Raw genomic sequence first — 16,211 nt, forward strand, 5'->3', positions numbered from 1 at the left:
CTCGTAATAACCTATAATGGAAAAGAACATGAAAAAAAGGATATATGGGGCTTCCCTGGTGGCACAGTGGTTGAGAGTCCGCCTGCCGATGCAGGGGACACGGGTTCGTGCCCCGGTCCGGGAAGATCCCACATGCCGCGGAGCGGCTAGGCCTGTGAGCCATGGCTGCTGAGCCTGCGCGTCCGGAGCCTGTGCTCCGCAACTGGAGAGGCCACAACAGTGAGAGGCCCGCGTACCGAAAAAAAAAAAAAAAAAAAAGGATATATGCTCATGTATAACTGAATCACTTTGCTGTACACCTAAAACTAACACAATGTTGTAAATCAACTACACTTCAATTTAAAAAAATACCCAAATTAAGATGTGCTGTAAGTGTAAAGTACAAACTGATTTTGAAGATGTTATCAAACAAAAAAAGACTGTAAGATATCTCTTTAATAATATTTTTATGTTGATTGCATGTTGAAGCGATATTTTGGATATGTTGGGTTCAATAAAAATATTCTAATAAATTTTAACTGTTTACTTTTTGAAAATGTGGTGACAGGAGAATATACAACTGCAAATGGCCCGTGTTATACTTCTGTTGGACAGCACCACCTGAGACTTCAAACCTGTTGGTGAAGGGTGACATCTGTGCCTCGTGCATCTTTTTATCCTCAGTGCCTAGAACAGTAGCAGGTGCATAGTAGGCACTAGGCAAGTATTTATGAATACATGAATGAAACCTATGAGTGAATGGAATGAATGACTCTCTAAAAGTAATAAACTTCCCTCAGCAGGATGTTCATTACATTGTATCTTTGACAATGTTGGATGTAAATGTGCAAAAAGGCTCAGGCTGTAAGTGTTTTGCTTGATTAGAGCTCCAACGAACCCCTAATGATCTTTGACTCAGACCCTAGCTGTAAAGTGGAAGGAGGTGTGAAGCTGGCAGTTGCAGTTCCTTAGGGAAGTGGGAACTGCCACCAAGAGGAAGGAGGTGATGTGTGGTGGGAATAGCAGGGCTTTGGAGTCACACAGACTTAGGTTTGAATTATGTTCCACCACTGGCTGTGTAACCTCTCTTTATTTTCTTAATTTCTCTGGGGCTTAGTTTGCATGGTGAAATGGGGATAAAAATACCTCTTAGGATTGTGTGTGACAATTAAACGAGATGACACATATTAACTTGCATACCTCTTAGGATTGTGTATGACAATTAAATGAGATGACATATATTAACTTGTAAACTGCTTGTCCCTTGGAGGTATTTCAGTAAATGTACATTCCCGCCTGTTCCCAGCCTGGACACATTCGTGGCACTGCAGAGTTTAAGCTAGTCATCAATCAGTCAAGTGTTCATTGAGTGCCTGCTCTGGGTTAGACACTATTCCAGGAACTGGAGTACAGCCGTGAGGCAAAACAGACGGAAATCCCTGCCCTCCTGCAGCTAACAGGTTAGCATGGGAGAAAGATAATAAACAGTAAGGAAAATGCATACTGTGTGAAATGATGATGGGTGTTATGGAGAAAAAGAAAGGAGGACAGGAGGTGTCAGGGAGGGCAGAATGGGGGTTGCAGTTTTAAATACAGTGGTTAGGAAGGCCTCGCTGACAAAGTGACGGTTGAGTACACTTGAAGGAATGAAGGAGAGAGCCAGTTGGAGAGGGGACAGCAAGAAAAGGCTGCACAGCACAGAGCAGCAGGTGTCTGTCCTGTTGAGGGATCACAAGGAGATGGGTGTGTCTAGAGCAGCAGGAGTTAAGGCTGAGTAGAACTGGAGATGAGCTCAGCAGGGGATCTGGAGATAGATCATGTCTTGTAAACCACTGTAAAGATGTTGGGTTTTATTGCAGGTGAAATGGGAAGCTAGTGGGTTATATTGAGCAGAGAAGTAACACGATCTGATTAGGTTTTAACAGGATTGCTGTCACTCTGCCTGCTGTGTAGAGGGAGTGGGAGATGAGTTAGTTGGCTACTGTAAGAAGGAGAGAAATGAGGGCAGCTTGAGTGGTAACAGTGAAAGTAGTAATAACTGAAGGCTTATGGACCCCTAGGAGATCTGTGGATAGGCTCAGGGGTGTCCTTGAACCCCCTGAAATTTTATATAAATATTTGTGTGTAAGTGCATTTTTGGAGGGAGGGCTTCTACTGGAGTCTCAAAGCAGTTCCATGATCCAAATCAAGAAGGACCTTGGTAGCAAATATGCAGGATACCTCCTGGCTCTTCGAAGTCCCATGATTAAGTCCTTCCCTCAGACCTTGATCCTAAATCTTCTAGGGCACCGATCCTGTTTGAGAGTCAGAGCTTCTGCCACCCCCTTTAGGACTGTAGCATCCCTGACATCCGGTTTTCACTCATCAGGATTGTTAAGAAGAAAAAAAAAAAATCACAGGGAAATGGGTAGATTCTGTTCTTTTTTTACGCTACACACTGTGGAAGCTTGGAAGCCACAGGCAGTAATAGTGAAAAGCCTTCACACCTGCCTAGAGATGGTGTGGGGCACTCATGAGGCTAGTTTGCACTTGTTGGATTTCTTTTTAATAAGCTCTGGTCTATGAATCACATAAATTTCAGCACTGAGAGCTGATTTTACGGTTTGGTTTGCTTAATAGTCACACAATTAAAATAAGTTGTAAAATACAGTGGTGGTGTTTGCCAAGATAAATATTTAAAAGGAAACAGCTGTAGGAAGATGTAATAATTCATATCAGCCCATGGCTCTTCATTCTCAATAAAGGCTATGGAGGTTGGCTTTTTTTTTTTTTTTTTTTTTTGGCTGCGCTGTGCGGCATGGGGGATCTTAGTTCTCCACCAGAGGTCAGACCCATGCCCCCTGCAGTGGAAGGGTGGAGTCTTAACCAGTGAACCACTATGGAAGTCCCTGGAGGTTGGTTCTTAACCAGAGGGTTTTTTTTTTTGCCTCTCCTTTGAACATCTTTGTGCTGCAGCTGCCAGGTTGAAGTAGGACAGCTGAGAGGAGTCAGGTGTGCCTTTGGGAGTAGTTAATCCATGGCACAGAGATGGGGCTTCTGGGGCAGGGTTGAGGTCACAGATACAGAGTGAGGATGACTCAAAGTTACTACCATCCTCCTTGAACTTTTGGTTGGGTTTTCTAGTGTGAAGTCCTGGTGGTCATGTTTTTTAGGAGGTAAGTTAATAATTTTCAAAGGGAAAATTAATTTTACCAAGAGAGCCTATTTGGGGAGCAAACTTAAGTTTTGTGTCCTTAAACTTAAGTTTTGTGCCCTCCACGGGACTGATGACCGCTGGTTTTCCAGCTCTGGTGTGCAGCAGAGGTTGAAAACTGGGTTGAACGCTCCTCTCTTGTTCCTCGTGCCATTTCCTTTATACCAGGAGAGCCCCGAGCCCTCTTCTCTCCTTTTCTGGGAGGTTCTACTTCCTACTGAAGCCTTCTGACCAACAGCCCACTATAGTTTCCCTCTCCTGCCTTCAGCTCCTGTCTCGGTCTTGGTGATTGTAAAGGAAAAAACTCTACTGTTTCCGTTTACATTATACACAATACTCTCTGAATATTACTTAACTCTGACACCAGACATATGGGTTTTCCAAACACCAAGCAATTCTGTGACACCAGCTGGGTGTCCTGCCATTTAATTCAATTCTGACGCTATCTACCTGGAGCTAGTGTCAGACCCCATCGGTTAAGTACTCAGTCCAATGAGACTGCCCCCTCCCACCACTTCGGATGCCAGTCACAAATCCAGGTTGTTATCTGCGCTTCTGACTGACTGTAGATCAGAATTTCCCACCACCCCATCCTCAGGTTTCAATTAATTTGCTAGAGCAGCTGATAGAACTCAGGAAAACAATTCACTTACTGGATTCCTGGTTTATCATGAAAGAATATAACTCAGGAACAGACAGAAGAGATACATAGGGCAAGGTATGTGGGAAGGGGTGCAGAGCTTCCATGCTCTCTGGGCACACCACCCTCCAAGCACCTCCCTGTGTTCCCCAGCCTGAAAGCTCTCTAATGCCATCCTTTTTTGTTTGTTTTTTTTTTTTTTTTGGTACGCGGGCCTCTCACCGCTGCGGCCTCTCCCGTTGCGGAGCACAGGCCCCGGACGCGCAGGCCCAGTGGCCACGGCTCACGGGCTCAGCCGCTCCGCGGCACACGGGATCTTCCCGGACCGGGGCACGAACCCGTGTCCCCTGCATCGGCAGGCGGACTCTCAACCACTGCACCACCAGGGAAGCCCCCCTCTTTGGTTTTGATAGAGGCTTCATCACATAGGCATGATCGATTAAATCATGGTCCATTGATGATTGAACTCAGTCTCCAGTTCCCTCCCCTCCCTGGAGGTCTGGAGGTGAGGCTGAAAGTTCTAACCCTCTAATCAGTGGTTGGTTTCCCTTGTAAACAGCACCCATTCTTAGCGGCTTTCCGAAAATTACCTCATTAACATAAACTCAGGTGTGGTTGAAAGGGGCTTGTTTTGAATAACAAATGACGCCATTATCACTCTTCTGTCTCTAATCACTTAGTAAATTCCAAGGGTTTTAGGAGCTCTGTGCCAGAAACGGGGACAAAGGCCAAAATATATATTTCTTATTATAAATCACAATATCACAGTGACAGAGGTGAGAGGGTTCTTAGGGAATACCCAGACAGCACAATACCCAGAGAAGGCTGGAGGAGTAAACTGACTAGGTAGATACCACATAGCTAGTAAGTGGGAGAAATCTGACCCTAGACTTTTGATCAAGGTCCTACCCAATTTTTCTTTTTTTTTTAAATTTTTATTGGAGTTTAGTTGATTTAAAATGTTGTGTTAGTTTCTGCTGTATAGCAAAGTGAACGAGTCATACATATATTATACATATATCCACTCTTCTTTAGATTCTTTTCCCATATAGGCCATTACAGAATATTGAGTAGAGTTCCGTGTGCTATACAGTAGGTCCTTATTAGTTATCTATTTTATATATATAGTAGTGTGTATATGTCAATCCCAATCTCCCAATTTATCCCTCCCCTCGCCCCTATTGGTAACCATAAATTATGTTTTTAAATTGGAGTATAATTGCTTTAAAATGTTGTGTTAGTTTCTGCTGTAGAACAGAGAATCAGCTATATGTATACATATATCCCCTCCCTGTTGAGCCTCCCTCCCCTCTCCCCATCCCACCCCTCTAGGTCATCACAGAGCACTGAGCTGATCTCCCTGTGCCATATACAGCATCTTCCCACTAGCTACCTATTTTACACATGGTAGTGTATATATGTCAATGCTACTCTCTCAATTTGTCCCGCCCTCCCCTTCCCCCCCGCCCCCCCCCCACTGTGTCCACAGATCTGTTCTCTATGTCTACATCTCTTTTCCTGCCCTGCAAATAGGTTCATCTGTACCATTTTTCTAGATGCCATATATATGCATTAATATATATTTATTTTTCTTTCGGACTTCACTCTGTATGACAGACTCTAGGTTCATTCACATCACTACAAATGCATAAGTTTGTTTTTTACATCTGTCATTTGTACCATTTATTTATTTTTATTTTTTTAAACCCCACATTTATTTATTTATTTTTGGCTGTGTTGGGTCTTTGTTTCTGTGCGAGGGCTTTCTCTAGTTGTGGCAAGTGGGGGCCACTCTTCATCACGGTGCACGGGCCTCTCACTATCGCAGCCTTTCTTGTTGCGGAGCACAGGCTCCAAACGCGCAGGCTCAGTAGTTGTGGCTCACGGGCCTAGTTGCTCCGTGGCATGTAGGATCTTCCCAGACCCCACGGGCTCGAACCCGTGTCCCCTGCATTAGCAGGCAGATTCTCAACCATTGTGCCACCAGGGAAGCCCCCCATTTATTTATTTTTAAAATTTATTAATTCATTTATTTTTGGCTGCGTTGTGTCTTCGCTGCTGTGTGCGGGCTTTCTCTAGTTGTGGCGAGTGGGGGCTACTCTTCGTTGTGGTGCGCGGGCTTCTCATTGCAGTGGCTTCTCTTGTTGCGGAGCACGGGCTCTAGGCGTGCGGGCTTCAGTAGTTGTGGCATGTGGGCTCAGTAGTTGTGGCACACGGGCTTAGTTGTCTGCAGCATGTGGGATCTTCCTGGACCAGGGCTTGAACCCGTGTCCCCTGCGTTGGCAGGCACATTCTTAACCACTGCGCCACCAGAGAAGTCCCATGTACATTTTTTTTAGATTCCACAATAACTGCTGGATTTCTTATACTGTTTACAATAAAACCAGATTGCAGTTTTCTTGAAGGTAAGGGCCATGTGTTCAGTTATTCAACTAATCCTTTCAGTAGTCCCAGAAAATAGAAACTGTTATTCCCCCTGTTTTGTAGTTGGGGAAAGTAAGGGTGAAGTAACTTAATCCAAGGTCACTTGGTTAAAAAGTGGTGGACCACTGGGAATGGTGTATCTGTTGTTTCCCAGTTGGAGTATCTGGGAACTGAAGTCATCCTTCTTGCTCTGACCAGAGACCACTAAGGAGTAAAATTTATTGCTGGTGAAATGGGGTTAAGGCAGGGCGGTGTGGAGAGAATGTGATAACAAACTTCAAAATATTTGATTTCCCAGCCCAGCCAAGGTCTTTGAACAGCACCAAGTTCCCTTAACCTCGATGGTAAACTTCCCTAATCTCAATTCTTGCTATTTTCGGGGATCCTCTCCCATTTCCCATATTTCATTATTAAATAGAGAACATTGGACTGGGAATCAAGTTACACCTACTCTTACTTCAGCAATTAACTTGCTGAGTGACCTTGGACAAATCATTTTACATCTAAAATGGAGGTGACAATAGTTGGGGGGTGTTGAGACTTGAAGAAAACTGATCTGAAGGTTGGTGAGTAAATAATACTCTCACTATGCAAATATAAGGCAATGTTAAATAATAATGATGCAGGGTAATAGTAGGGACTTTGTGGGAAAGTTCCTTCACTTCTGAGCATCAGTTTCACATCTGTAAAATGAAGATAGTATATACCGTACAGGGTTGTTGGAAGGATTAGAGATGGGTATGTCAAGCCCTAGCAAAATGCCAGATACATGGTAGGAATCCAGTGAATGGTAACTACTATTAATAATAACCTGACAACCTGGTTTGATACTCTCTTATAACCACATTTGGCAGGACAACAAGCAAACAATACTTACACACAATGAAAACAATAACCACCACCACTAACCACCCAACCAGCATGGTCCTCTGAACTCCCCTAAAGGTGACTGCTGGCTCCCCAGTGTGTTTGAAGCCCCCCAAATGCTGTAGCAAAATGGAGGTGGAGCCAGGTGGAACTCCATTCCTCCTCTGAGACTGGGAGTGCTTTCAACGAAGGATGATGGCTGAGTGCAAAGACTCACTCAGAAATAGCTTTGACTGCCAAGGGACAGGAGTGAGCCGAATGAGACGGTGATGGCAGAGAAGGGGGCTGAGAGCTGAGAGCAGCTGGGAAGCAATGTGTACTTGCTGACTCTTTGATCTTACTCTGCTATTGAATCACTTTATTCCTCCTTTTCTCCACTTGAGAGGCCTCTAGGCAATCAGGGCTCCCCATCAGCTCCCACTGACATATGGACATCCCTCTTGCTTGCTTGGTGCCAGGAAGAATTCGTATTAGCTGCTAAATGCGGAGGTGGCCCATTACACTATAGAGGCTATTGTGTATACCTCCTTGCGCTGCTACTCTCAGCATAGATAAGGGCTTCATGTGCCAGAGAAGAGAGACACAAGGCAGATTTCTTATCCCTTCCTTTAAGCTGCTGAACCGACTTCTGTTTTGGTTCCAATTTCCATGAGTCAGTTTGGTCTTTTGATAACTTTGCCAAGGAACTTGCTGCCTTGTGGGTATTATTCATTCAGTAGATATTTATCGAGCCCTATTATGTGTCTGGCATTATTTTATTTTTTTTGATCCAGGATCCAGTCCAGGATTATGCTTTTTTTTTTTTTTTAAGTATTTATTTATTTGGTTGCGCCGGATCTTAGTTGCGGCTCACAGGCTCCTTAGTTGTGGCATGCAAACTCTTAGTTGTGGCATCCATGTGGGATCTAGTTCCCTGACCAGGGATTGAATCCAGGCCCCCTGCATTGGGAGCGTGGAGTCTTACCCACTGCACCACCAGGGAAGTCCCCCCTGGCATTATTTTAGGTTGTGAACAAGACAGATGAGCTCCCTGCCCTTGTGGAGTTTACATTCTGATGTGGAGACACAAAATTTATGTACCAATAAACAAGCTAACTTAAGATAGTGGTAAGTTTACTGAATTCACAGGAAAAATGTGATATAATGACAGGAGGTGGGGGGATGGCTGTTTATGTAATCTGAGAAAGGGACATTAGGGCTGAGAACTGAATGATGAGACGACTACCATGCTATTTGAGGTCAGGTCCCAAGCAGAGGGAACTGCAAGGCACAGGTCCTGAAATGGCATGCTTGAGGAATAGGAGGCTAGCCGGTGAGACCTGGGACATAGAGAATAAAAGGGGAGAGTGTAGCACATGACGTTAGAAAGTAGTTCACAAAGTGGGGTCCCCTGGATCACATTTAGCTCACATGGTGTTTCTGAGATTTCACTAAAAACATAAATGACCCTGACTTGCAATTTCTCTTGAAAATTAAAAAAACTTGGCCAGGCCAGGCCACTACTCCTGAATGATAACATTTGATTTCAACATACAGCAGTTATGCTCACCTGTCCCCTCCCATCCTCCTTTAATGGGGCTCATGGTCAGCAGTTCATAAATAGTAGATATTTGAATTAGTAACCACAGAGCATCAGGTAGGCTTGATAGGGACTGGATTCTTTTTTTCCCTAAGTGTGATGGAAGCATATAATGAAGGGTTTTAAGTGACAGAGTGACCTGATATACATTTTTAAAAGATAACTGTGATTACTTCGTGGCTGGGATGGGGACAGGCAACAATTAATGCAGAGAATGTTGGTGGTTAGGACCAGTAGAGACAGAAAGAAGTAGACAGATTCTGGGCATATTTTAGAGGTAGAGTTGCCAGGACTTAACTAATGCATTAGATTTGCATAAGAAAAGGGAATGAAGGATGCCTCCTGGGAGAAAGGTTAAGGCTGGGGATATAAATCAGGAGTTATCAGTATGTGGGTGATATTAATTTTATTAAAAAAATTTTATTGGAGTATAGTTTTTAAAATATTTATTTATTATTTATTTATTTATGCTGCACTGGGTCTTAGTTGCGGCACATGGGATCTTCGTTGAGGCATGCGGACTCCTAGTTGCGGCCTGCATGCAGGATCTAGTTCGCTGACAAGGGATCGAACCCAGGCCCCCTGCATTGGGAGTGTGAAGTCTTACCCACTAGATCACCAGGGAAGTCCCTTATTGGAGTACAGTCGATTCACAATGTTGTGTTAGTTTCTGCTGTACAGCAAAGTGAATCAGTTATACATATACACCTATCCACTCCTTTTTAGATTCTTTTCCCATATAGGTCATTGCAGAGTATTGAGTAGAGTTCCCTGTGCTATACAGTTAGATAACTTATTAGTTATCTAATTTATAGATAGTAGTGTGTCTTTGTCAATCCCAATCTCCCGATTTATCCCTTCCCCCCCCCCCGCTCCCCCCCATAAACATGTTTGTTTTCTACATCTGTGGCTCTATTTGTTTTGTAAATAAGTTCATTTGTATTATTTTTTAAGATTCCACATATAAGCGATATCATGATATTTGTCTTTCTATCTGACTTACTTCACTTAGTATGATAATATTTGTCCTTCTCTGTCTGACTTACTTCACTTAGTATGATAATCTCTAGGTCCATTCATTTGCTGCAGTATGGGTGATATTTAAGCCCATGGGAATGAATGAGGTCGCTGAGGGAGGAAATGCAGATAGAAAATAGAACACAGGGTTACAGGAATTTTTTTTTCCTGTTCAAATTTAAAGCATCTAAATTCCTGGTATTGTACAGGCTACTAGACTCTCAGTATTAAAAAGCAACCTAAGGGGGGACTTCCCTGGTGGTGCAGAGGTTAAGAATCTGCCTGCCAATGCAGGACACACGGGTTCGAGCCCTGGTCCGGGAAGATCCCACATGCTGCGGAGCCTGTGCTCTAGAGCCTGCGAGCCACAACTACTGAACCCGCTCACCGAGAGCCCGTGCTCTGCAACAAGAGAAGCCACAGCAGTGAGAAGCCCGTGCGCAGCAACGAAGACCCAACACAGCAAAAAAAAAAAAAAAAAAAAAAGACAACAAACCAACCTAAGGTCATCTATCTGGCCATAATTCCTACCCACATATGTATTGACTCAAATCCCCTAACACAACATCCAGCCAAGTAGCTAGCCAATGGGTGCATCATTAACAGGAAACATACTATTTCCATTAAGACCTTCCATTCATTAGAAGTGGTTTTTCCTCATATCAAACTTTTAGGTAGGTGAGTATATACCTATATATGTATCTGCAAAAAGGAACAGTGTTGAGAGTGAAACGGGACACCATTCATAATTAAACCAAGACAACTGGGACTATCCTGGGCAAATCGTGCAAGTAAAAGTAACAATACTTTGGCCATCTCTGTCTCCAGATAGTCAACTGAATGACTTTTAAAATCTTTAAAAGGTGAGACGCCACTTGTCTCATGGCAAAATTATTTGGAGTTAAAAGAAATCTCAAAAAAAAAAAAGAAAAATCATCTGCTCTAATTCCCTCATTCTAAAGATGGAATTAAGGGGCATTAAATTATTAGCCTAAGATCAAGCTAGCAAGTTAGTAGTAGCATGGGGCAGAGTTAGACCAGATTCCACTAGCAGAAACACTTTTATTGCTTTATTTATAAACTTCAGTTTATAAACCCCTTTCACATGCATGTATTATTAGACTCTCACTACACCCTGTGGGGTATCATCATCATTTTATAGTAGAGCAAACTTAAGTTTCAGAGAGGCCGCTTGCCCAAGATCACTAGACATTAAAAAGTAGAGTAGGGGGAACTATATTAAATATCCTGTGATAAACCATAATGGAAAATAATATGAAAAAGTATATAACTGAATCACTTTGCTGTACAGCAGAAATTAACACAATATTGTAAATCAACTATACTTCATTAAAAAAAAAAGTAGAGTGGGAACTTGAACCTGTCTTTTCTCGTGCCAATTCCCTTGTTCTTTCCATTACTCCATACTAATCTAGTGAGTGTTACATTAAAAGTGTTAAGTCTAAGTTATACTCTTTTCCCTGCAATTTTAATTCCATAGCATCTTATTCTGTTCCCTGGTGTGTAAAAAGTAGTCATTACTTCCATCATTAAATGAGATCTATGTGAAAGCATTTTGTAAATTGTAAGGCACTGGACAAATGAACATCTGAAGGCTAGTTATGAGATCAGCAATTTTTTTTTTCCTCCAAGTTAGGGGAACTGTATTTGGGTGAGAGGTAGTATTTACATAATTACTTTTTGTAGTATTTACAATAATTCTAACACATAGGCATACCTCATTTTATTGCACTTCATAGTGCTACATTTGTTTTTACAAACTGAAGGTTTGTGGCAACGCTGTGTTGAGCTACTCTATTGGTGCCATTTTTCCAACAGCATTTGCTCACTTCGTGTCTCTGTCACATTTTGATAATTCTCACAATATTTCAAACTTTCCCCCTATTATCATATTTGTTATGGTCATCTATGATCAGTGATCTTTGATGTTACTACTATGATCACTGAAGGCTCAGATGATGGTAAGCATTTTCTATACAAGAATTTTTAAATTAAGGTATGTACTTTTTTCAAGACATAATGCTATTACACACTTAATAGACTAAAATATAGTGTAAACATAAGTTTTTTATGCACTGGGAAACCAAAAAATTTGTGTGGCTTGCTTTATTGCAATATTCACTTTATTGTGGTGGTCTGGAATGGAACCTGCAATATCTTTGAGGTATGCCTGTAAATGTTGGCTGAATTGTGGGGGGGGGGGTTCTCTAAAAACAGAACAAGTGACAGGAAGAAATCCCTGGGACCAATTCTTACAATTTGGAAACACTGGTGGTACTTGCAGTCTAATGCCGAAACCTATTTCCCACAGCTCTAAGAGGTACAAAGGAGCTCTCTAAGGCATGGAGGAACAAGAAGGATTCAACAGCCTGTGTAGCTATCTACATCAATCTCAGATACAACAAGGATTCACTTGATTTTGATCAGGGACCCATCACTCATGCTCTGGGATACAGAGCATTGGGAGATTTTGAGAGCTTTTGGGTCCTCCTAAAAACCCACTGGGGGTTTATATGCCTGGCATTCCTTAAGCTCATCCTTTAACTGTGTTACAGTAAAGGACTCAACAACCTCAAGGATACTCAACTCTCAGTGAAAGTTCCGACTCCTTAGAGCATGGCATTCAAGGCCCTCCACAACGGTTCGTAACCTACCTTTTCAGTGATAACTCCCACTGTTGTCAGGAATAAACACTCTGCTCCAGTTAAACTGGGCTGCTCACTACCTCCTGATCATGTATTTTTCCACTTGGATACCTTTCTCTTTATTTTTTTGGCTGTGTCGTGCCGCATGTGGGATTTTAGTTCCTCGACCAGGGATCGAACCCATGCCCCCTGCATTGGGAGCGTTGAGTCTTAACCACTGGACCACGAGGGAAGTTCCAGTACCTTTCTCTTTAAACCTGAGATGTCCTTTATGGTAGCCGTTAGTCACATATGGCTAGTGAGTACTTGAAATACGGCCAGTCCAAATTGAGATGTATTAGATACACCCAGATTTCAAAATACATTTCTACAGGAACCCCCAAAATGTAAAATATTTCATTAATAATACTTAAATATTGATTACATATTGAAATTTAATGGAATATTTTGGATATATTGGATTAAATAAAATAAAACTAATGTCACATTCTTTTTACTTTTTCATGTGGCTACTAGACAATTTAATACACGTATGTGGCTTGAATTATATTTTTAATATTCAGTGCTCCTCTAGATCATTAGCCTAGCCTCTTAGGCCCATGTAGAAGTTGGCACACCATTCAAGACCCCCCTTGTACTTTCTCACATCCTGAAATAGTAAGATGATAAACTTATTATTATCAAACTGAAGTTGCTATCACAGATCCACTGGACAGCTCAGGAAAGCAAAGCCTTTCTGCCAAAGGCCGCAGGACAATTAATATGCTCCATAAGTGTTAGATAACTTCTTTTAGGCACCCACACTAGAAAAACCCAACACCCCTGAATTCCATCTATATATCTCCTGTTTTTCTTCACTTCTAGTCAATGTTAGCCCTTCTTGTGAAATTCTTTCAATACTATTACTTTTCTTTCAATACATACCTAATTACAGTCTTAGTTGCCTTGCTTTTAAAATCTAGTTTCCAAGTATTCTCCCAGCTTCCTACCCCCTACCCATGTTCATTCCGTTCTATATACTGCAACTGAAATTATCTTCCATAATATTTCTTGCAGATATGACTCTCTGCTCAAAAACTTCCATTTTGCCCACATTGCCTACAGGAAGAATTCTTTTGTTTAACACTCAAGGCTTTTTTATACCTTATCCCCGGGCTTAAAACCTGGGCTTTAGGGAAACTAGATTGAGTTTATGTAAAACACTTAGAACTCTGCCTGGCTTATAAGAAAGTCTTAGGTATTATTATTACTACTCACTTTTATTTGAATGTGCTGTATGCATTTCTATCCCTGGAACACTGCTAATTCCTTTTTCCTATTTGAATACCTCTATCTCCAAAGGGAGAAGGACTGATTTAAACTATTGATGATCAGCACAGGCTAATTGTTACCGCTAGAGAAACAACTTATACCTCCTTCCTACAACTGATAGACCCTGTTAACTCTGACCCCTAATTTATAATATGTAACAATAAAATTTAAGATTAGATGGGATATAAATAAAAGGTAGCATTTCTTTTACGCAGTAGACAGTAAACTTACGGAATGTGTCATTTAAAGAAAAAACAAAGCCTGGAAAATTATAAATAGGTTCTGGATTTAGGGCAGTGGTGCTCCAATTTTGGCCTTACTAGAATAACCTGGGAAGCTTTCTTTTTTTGGCCGTGCCTCGCGGCTTGCGGGAATCTTAGTTCGACCAGGTGTAGAACCCGCGCCACCTGCAGTGGAAGCGCGGAGTCCCAACCACTGAACCACCAGCGCATTCCCACAGAATAACCTGGGAAGCCATCAAAACTAATACAGGTGTCTGAGCCTCACTCCAGATTTACTGAATCTCTCCAATGGTAGGGCACAAGCACATGAATTTTTTAAAAAGCTTCCTAGATGATCCACATACACTTTTGAAAAATCTTTGTATGAGATCTTCCTGTGCACCCACCTCCGAGAATCACTGGTTTAATCAAGAGAAACTTTGGATTAAGGAGGTTGGTCATACTTGGCATATATTTTTCACCATACTCTCCTGGAACACGGTTTTGAAACAGAGATCTGATTAGCCCTGAATGACTTATATGAGTAGTGTTCTTAAAAACAACAACAAAACAACCCCCCTCCCGGCGACAACCCTCTTGAGTTTGATTTAGGAGTCAGAAAAGAAAAAGCCATATACATTCTAAATGCCACACTTGGTTTTCATCTAAAAGCTTGTCTGTTGGTCTGACTTCTATTAACTTATAACTTTCAAAACAGAATTTTTAAGTAAATATATATTTAATATGTACAATATTTACAGCTTACAGCTTTTACAACCCAAACTTTGGATCTATAAGTGTGTGAAAAAGTGGGCATTTGAGTGTAATACTTCGAAAACTTCAAAAACACCTTTACCTCAAAAATATTTTACACCAATTTTCCAAAGCGGTATCTTCACAGGCTCATTGTATCTCGACAACCCAGTCAAGTTACCAAATCTCTAGGCATGGAGTAAACGATATCGTATTGAGAGGTGGAACTTTTTATACAGTCGTAGAGGATGTAGAACTCTTGGGTCTTTGAAACCCTATAACAAAGTTCCTTTCACCCTCCAATCCTGAGACAACAAATCCTGTAGTTCTACCTCATCATCGCTGTCAACATTCTCCTCTTCCTTTTTCTGCAGTTCTTTTATGGTCAGAACCTCTTTAAGCTTATTTTTTATCTCATCCTGGCGATTCCGCAGCTTTTCCACCCGACGGTAACACTCTATCTGCTCATCGATCTCCCCAATCTGCCGGTCCAAGCGTCCCTCCTCATCCTCTTCGGCAACTATGGCTTCGGAAATAGTGTTGACCTGTCTCATGGCTTTTTGAAATTCGTCCCATTCTTTGTCCATCTGATCCTTTGGGGCATCAACCTTTCGTACCCTCGCATCTATCTCAGGGTCGTCAAAAAACCCTTCCGGTAATGCTTCCGCGGTGTTTTCTCTCCTTTCCACCACTTTTTCATGTATTTCTGCTTTCTCAATTGACCCTGAATGAGGAATTAAAGGGGCCTTGGGAGGATTTGTGTCCGAGAAATCGCTTGGCAGCCTACTACCGGTTGCCTCCCGCGCGGAGGAAAGTGAGTGTTCCTTGCCCTGTGCGTTGGCCGGATGCTTACAGACATCCCCTCTTTTCCCTTCTCCTCCTCCTCCCTCCTCTTTCTCCTCCTCCTCTTCCTCATCTTCATAATCAGGGAGTAAACCGAGTCCCGAAGCCTTACTGAGGGTCGCCCTAGTGGACTCCTTTCCGGCTTTGTCAAAGTTGGTGGGCAAAGCGGAAGTGGAGGGCTGTACTTGAGACACCAGGGAGGCCTTCGCTCTTTTGGCATCTTGGCTCTCTGCGTCCGGCGCCTTCCTCTTGGCGGACTGAGGCACTGTGCTGGCGGACTGAGGCACTGCGCTGGCGGACGGTCCCTGGGCGGCTTCCTTCGCGCCTTTCAGCTCGGCCACTTTCTCTCGGTGCTGCTTTCCCAGGACGTGAGTCTGCCACAGGAGCTCGCTCTTAACCGGGGTGTTACACAGGGCACAACTCAGCTGCCCCAAGCGGTTGTACTTCGCGAATGGAGATTCTATCCGTTTACGGTTGGTGCTCAAACGCTGCTTCTCCTTCATCAACCGCCGCAGTTCGTCCTGATTAACCACTCGTTTCCCCGCCTCAGGCCGAGCGGAGGCAGAAGACGCCATCTTTGCGACCCGACCCGAGGCGATTCTGGCTTCCGTCCCGCCGACGCCTGATGACGTTACTTCCTGTCCGGGCGCGGATTGGCTGAGGCTCAGGAGCGTGAGCCGTAGCGCCAGGATTTCCCTCAGAATAGCAGCTGAGGCCG

At 42.9% G+C, this 16,211-nt stretch overlaps 1 protein-coding gene across 1 annotated transcript; it reads right to left on the reverse strand.

Moving 5' to 3' along the window:
• Positions 1–14,295: 14,295 nt before the first annotated feature.
• On the reverse strand, positions 14,296–16,099 carry ZNF830 (zinc finger protein 830). Its single transcript, XM_027099775.1, has one exon. It carries the CDS (start codon positions 16,066–16,068, stop codon positions 14,926–14,928), a length of 1,143 nt encoding a protein of 380 aa, XP_026955576.1. The 5' UTR covers positions 16,069–16,099; the 3' UTR covers positions 14,296–14,925.
• Between the last annotated feature and the right edge of the window lie 112 nt (positions 16,100–16,211).

This window comes from Aethalodelphis obliquidens, unplaced genomic scaffold (genome assembly GCF_003676395.1).
Source record: "Aethalodelphis obliquidens isolate GAN/ISIS:26980383/991018 unplaced genomic scaffold, ASM367639v1 scaffold139, whole genome shotgun sequence".
Taxonomy (NCBI): Eukaryota; Metazoa; Chordata; class Mammalia; order Artiodactyla; family Delphinidae; genus Aethalodelphis; species Aethalodelphis obliquidens.